This window comes from Oncorhynchus kisutch, linkage group LG25, assembly GCF_002021735.2.
Source record: "Oncorhynchus kisutch isolate 150728-3 linkage group LG25, Okis_V2, whole genome shotgun sequence".
In the NCBI taxonomy this organism is placed as follows: domain Eukaryota; kingdom Metazoa; phylum Chordata; class Actinopteri; order Salmoniformes; family Salmonidae; genus Oncorhynchus; species Oncorhynchus kisutch.
In genome coordinates this window covers 41,986,221-41,992,000 of record NC_034198.2, presented here as the reverse complement: position 1 = coordinate 41,992,000, position 5,780 = coordinate 41,986,221, and the positions used below count along the sequence as shown (strand labels likewise).

Here is a 5,780-nt window from a genome sequence, read left to right as displayed (position 1 = left end):
GACGAACAGTTCTTGTGCTGATTACGTTGCTTCCAGAGGCAGTTTGGAACTCTGTAGTGAGCGTTGCAACAGCACTTCAGCACTCGGCGGTCCCGTTCTGTGAGCTTGTGTGTCCTACCACTTAGCAGCTGAGCCGTTGTTGCTCCTAGACATTTCCACTTCACAATAACAGCCCTTACAGTTGACGGGCAGCTCTTGCAGGACGAACTGGCTTGTTGGAAAGGTGGCATCTTATGACGGTGCCACATTGAAAGCCACTGAGCTTTTCAGTAAGGCCATTTTAATGACAATGTTCGTCTATGGACATTGCTTGGCTTGGGCTAGATTTTATACACCTGTCAGAAACGGGTGTGGCTGAAATAGCCAAATCCACTCATTTGAAGGGGTGTCCACATACTTTTGTTAATATAGTCAACAACAACAAAATGGATGGATCAGCTGTAGATTGCCCCTTCAAGAAACAGCTAACCATCATGGCTTGTTCTGAGGCATCGTGTTTGTGCAAATGTAGCAGTGTGATGTTGTTCCCCTAGATGATGCACCAAGTTGCACACAAGGACCAATTCAAATAGGCCAGGTCAAGAGGGGATGTTAATAATTTGATAATATTAATAATAATTCAGTGTGTTTTTTAAATATTTAATTACAGCTGCATAGCTAATGTTTTTCTTTGGTGTACAAACACTTTTCCACATCAATATTGTACATACATGTGATTGTATATTTTGGTTTGGTCCATCGCAGGTTATCTGTATTTCCATACCCCCTTATTGTTCTCTTTTGCCTGACCTTCGGCTTGCAAGGTATGTTGTCCTTGGCTCCGAAATTGTTTAATATAAAACCGTCATAATGTCATACAATATACTGTTATGCTACCATAAGTTTGTTACAATGTGGATAATATAAAGATTTATGTTAACAAGGTTCACAAAGCTCGCTAACTAGGGTATCTATTGTAACTTGTGAGTACTTGGGACAGTGTTTGAGTGAGTGTCCGTGTGCTTGCGCAGGTGCCTGAGAGCTAGGACTGAGCCAAGGGTTAACATAATGTGTGTTGTCTTTATGTTGTCTGAATGATGTTCTGTATCATTTTGCTTGTATTGTATGGTGTGCTGTTGTGCATTGAATGTGTGCACACAGAACCTGTTATTTCATTTTGCCTGACCTTCGGCTAGCAAGGTGCCTGAGAGCTGTAACTGTGCCAAGGGTTAACATCATGTGTGTTGTCTCTTCGTCTGCAGGGCAAATAAAAAGATTTAGACTAGCAGACCTCCAGTTGTGGCAGCGTCCTAATTAAAAGTATACAACGCAGAAAGAACCACGCTACACAACCACAGCACAACTGAGAAATGCCCAGGGTAAAAGCACCGTAATGTCACAGACACAAAGCCAATGGACTCACATTCAGATGGAAGGATAGATTCTTAGTTGTTTCATAAATCAGACCTGACCAATAAGGTCTAGACTGTGTCTGGACATGCACGATCTTAAGTAGAGGACCAGGCAGGCAGATAACATTGACCTATTGTCATTGAGAGAATGTGGTCGACTCTAGTGCTCAGTGTGACAGCTCCCACCACACCACAACAATAACACCATTTAGATAACAGAGTCTGTCTTATCCACCCGTTTGAGGGCCTGTTGCATCCCGACGGCGGACAGCTTGCGGTTGATGTTGCGATAACGACAGCGCAGCAGGTTGCTGTAGGTGGTCCTCAGGTCCCTGTTGAAGAAGGCATAAATGAAAGGGTTGAGGAGGGAGTTGGCATAGCCCAGCCACAACAGGGTCCTCTCCACCCACAAGGGCACACAGCTAGGGCAGTCCGCCCGGCAGATGAAGGGTCTGGCCGTGGACAGTAAGAAGAAAGGCATCCAGCAGACACTGAAGGCTCCTACCACGATCCCCAGGGTGGCTGCTGCCTTCTGCTCCCGCTTGAAGATGGACATGTTCCTCCGGTTGCTCCTCATGAGCCGGGAGAATCGCGTGCACTCCTCCACCTCCCTGTGGAGCCTCAGAGCGGCCGACACACAGTCCACGCTGTCCTCTTCCTCCTCCTGTTCCTCCATGGCCTCCTCTCCCCCCCGCGCCGCCTCCTCCCCGACCCGCGGGAAGCCCGTGATGGTGTGCTTGGCGGCGCTGAGCTTTGCGGCGCGGTAGATGCGGTAGTACATAATGAGCATGACGGATACAGGGATGTAAAACGCCACTGAGGTGGAGTAGATGGTGTAACCAAAGTCCTGGCTGATCAGACACACCTTGTTGTCGTTTACGTTCTGGGCCCAGCCGAAGAGGGGGGGCAAGGTGATGGATGCGGACAGAAGCCACACGGACACCACCATCTTGGCCATGCAACAGCCATTCTGTCTCACAGGGTACGTCAGAGGCTTGGTTATGCCCAGGTACCTCAAAACGGACAACAAAATAAGCATATAATTAATTAGCTGTAAACAACAAATGAACTGTTTATACATACAGATACATAATTACTGTAAATACATTGGATGAACAGCAAGGAACTTCCAAAGGAAGACAAACATTGGGGAGTAAATTCACACCAAAATAACTACAGCAATTATAATAAGATCGTATAACAATCTTATTATAATGTAGCCTGTTACTAGGGCTACGCTATCATTTGTTTTAAAAGGAGATTGGAATTCCCGGACTCCTTACATGGTTTTCTTATGTTTATGACAGGGTAGGAGAACATACAGTAGCGGGACCCGCAAAACATACAGCAAAAATGTGTATAAGGCTCATGTGGGGATCGAACTGCACGGGGTAAACATATGGTTTTGGAGGCAAGAGTGCTACCCACTTAATTCACTATGAAAATATCAGTGTTCATTTGTTTTTTTAAATTATTTATTTTATTTAGTAGCCTACACGTGATCTTCCTGTCTGGGTTGGTGCCCCCCCCCCTTGGGTTGTGCCGTGGCGGAGATCTTTGTGGGCTATACTCGGCCTTGTCTCAGGATGGTAAGTTGGTGGTTGAAGATATCCCTCTAGTGGTGTGAGGGGCTGTGCTTTGGCAAAGTGGGTGGGGTTATATCTTGCCTGTTTGGCCCTGTCCGGGGGTATCATCGGATGGGGCCACAGTGTCTCCTGACCCCTCCTGTCTCAGCCTCCAGTATTTATGCTGCAGTAGTTTATGTGTCGGGGGCTAGGGTCAGTTTGTTATATCTGGAGTACTTATCCTGTCCTATCCGGTGTCCTGTGTGAATTTAAGTATGCTCTCTCTAATTCTCTCCTTCTTTCTCTCTGAGGATCTGAGCCCTAGGACCATGCCTCAGGACTACCTGGCATGATGACTCCTTGCTGTCCTCAGTCCACCTGGCCGTGCTGCTGCTCCAGTTTCAACTGTTCTGCCTGCGGCTATGGAATCCTGACCTGTTCACCAGACGTCCCAGACCTGCTGTTTTTAACTCTCTAGAGACAGCAGGAGTGGTAGAGATACTCTTAATGATCGGCTATGAAACCAACTGACATTTACTCCTGAGGCTATATAAATAAACACCAATTGGTGCCCACATGGGCTTATAAAACACGATTTCATCAAGTATGTGTGCAAAAAACACGAAACAAAAATGTAAGACTCAATTTAACAATTAAATGCATAATTAACCGTCATATTATAACGGCTTTCACCTTGTCACACTACACAAACAATACGTTTCCTTCTATGCAGGTAATAGGCATTGGAATGACACTTACCTGTCTATGCTAATTACGCACAACGTCATTATGGATGCAGTGCAACACATCACGTCCATGGCAATAAAAACATTGCAGAAGACTTGGCCAAAAACCCATTGCCCCCCAATAAGGTCCGTTATACTGACAAACGGCATAACTGCCAGCGCGATTGAAAGGTCGGCAACCGCCAGAGACACTATCAGATAGTTGGACGGCTGCCGCAACTTTTTCACGAAGCACACCGAAATCACCACCAGCAAATTCCCGCAGATAGTAAACAGCGTGAGCATGGTGAGAATCCCTCCAATAAATACCTTCTCCACCTTGTCGTAGTTCAGAATTTGCTCCTCACACCGAGTCCCATTCTCCATCAGCAGAGTTGAAGACTGCGAAGTGGCGGATACTGCCTCCGCCGCCTCTTGCGCAATCTTCAGCAAGTGTGCAACGAGCGCCTCCGAAATCATATTTGTTGCACCGGGCTCTTTCGCTTTCTCCATCACATAAGATTTCATGTTGCTGTTGTTGAAAGTTCCATCTGCATCCACGAACATGCTGGTTGGTTTTTATCCATGAACTTGCAACCCCGTAAAATGACATAGCCTATAGGCCTACGCACAGATGTGCATGTGTGATGTAAATGACTAATCTGCATCCTCCGCGCAGAGCGCACATTCATAGTAGTAGGAAACACGCAAATTACTCTATTCTAAGAACATTATTCATCACGCAAGCATGTATCAAAAACGACCTTAAAATGTTTCTCTCATCTCTGGTCACCACGGAGAAATAACAGCTCCTGCGGCCGTGTCAGTGCAATTATACGCTAACTGATTGACAGGTGACGTCAGGAACACCTAGAACGTTGGAGTCGTTCTAAATGTCTCGCTGATTTATTCAAGACATTAAACAAGCATGACATTCTCTGAATAGCCAATAGGGGGGGCGTATCAACATACCTTCATTGGCAACTAAATCAGGTGTAGTAGAGTAGGCCTACTAATTGTAATGCTACAATATGGCCACAACAGCACCATTTAAAAATAAATAAATTAAGACATGCATATATATATATATATTGTCGTAACAGTTTTTGGAACAGTAGCTAGCATAGAGTGTGCAGAGCTGTCATCAAGGCAAAGGGTGGCTACTATAAAATATATTTGGATTGGATTTGAACACTTGTCTTGTTGTTGTTGGTTACTACATGACTCCATATGTGTTATTTCAAGGTTTTGATGTCTTCACTATTATTCTACAATGTAGAAAACAGTACAAAATAAATAAAGACAAATCCTGGAATGAGTAAGTGTGTCCAAACTTTTTACTGGTACAGTACATTGTTGTAACCCTTATTGGAGCAGTAGCTAGCCGGTGTGCCTAGGGGCTAGCAGAACAGGGTTTGAGACCTGCATATAATTGCTACACTAGTGTCAGAAGTGGGATGGAGCCTTTGATGGCCATGGTGTGTACATGTGAGGAACCTGTTGTAGAGAGGGTGGGGACAGCTCACCTGAAATGCTCAGCTCACCTGAAAGGCTCAGCTCACCTGAAAGGATGCGGTAAACGTAGCGACTAACTCAACACCTAGCGACCTTGTCAAGAGGTTTGGACCTCTTGGTGTAGCGGTTAAGATGTTGGCTCGACAGTTGCTCGACCCAGGTTTGAGTCCCAGTCAGGGCTGCCCCCCCTCTCCTGAATTCATTATTACAACAGGTAAATAGTTAGGTATATGTAATGGCGGTGGCAGTAGCCTCGAGGTTACCAGCTTCAATATCCTGTATGCTACCTACTGCTGTTGTGCACTTGACCCGTGTGTGTGTGTGTGTGTGTGTGTGTGTGTGTGTGTGTGTGTGTGTGTGTGTGTGTGTGTGTGTGTGTGTGTCAGCTTGGTTACTGGAACAGCAAAAATACATTATCTGTGCAATTGTACCAGTAAATGAAGTACAGTAATCTGATTGATCTGACCTGTCCCTGTATTAAAGGGTGTTTATCTGACCTGTCCCTGTATTAAAGGGTGTTTATCTGACCTGTCCCTGTATTAAAGGGTGTTTATCTGACCTGTCCCTGTATTAAAGGGTGTTTA

The 5,780-nt window shown here is 45.4% G+C and overlaps 1 protein-coding gene across 1 annotated transcript; it reads right to left on the bottom strand.

Moving 5' to 3' along the window:
• Positions 1–600: 600 nt before the first annotated feature.
• On the bottom strand, positions 601–4,545 carry LOC109879794 (5-hydroxytryptamine receptor 7-like). Its single transcript, XM_031805348.1, has 2 exons — positions 4,012–4,545; positions 601–2,404 (listed from the first exon to the last, which is right to left on the bottom strand). The coding sequence occupies exon 2, from the start codon at positions 2,347–2,349 to the stop codon at positions 1,600–1,602; it is 750 nt and encodes a 249-aa protein (XP_031661208.1). The 5' UTR covers positions 2,350–2,404; positions 4,012–4,545; the 3' UTR covers positions 601–1,599.
• Between the last annotated feature and the right edge of the window lie 1,235 nt (positions 4,546–5,780).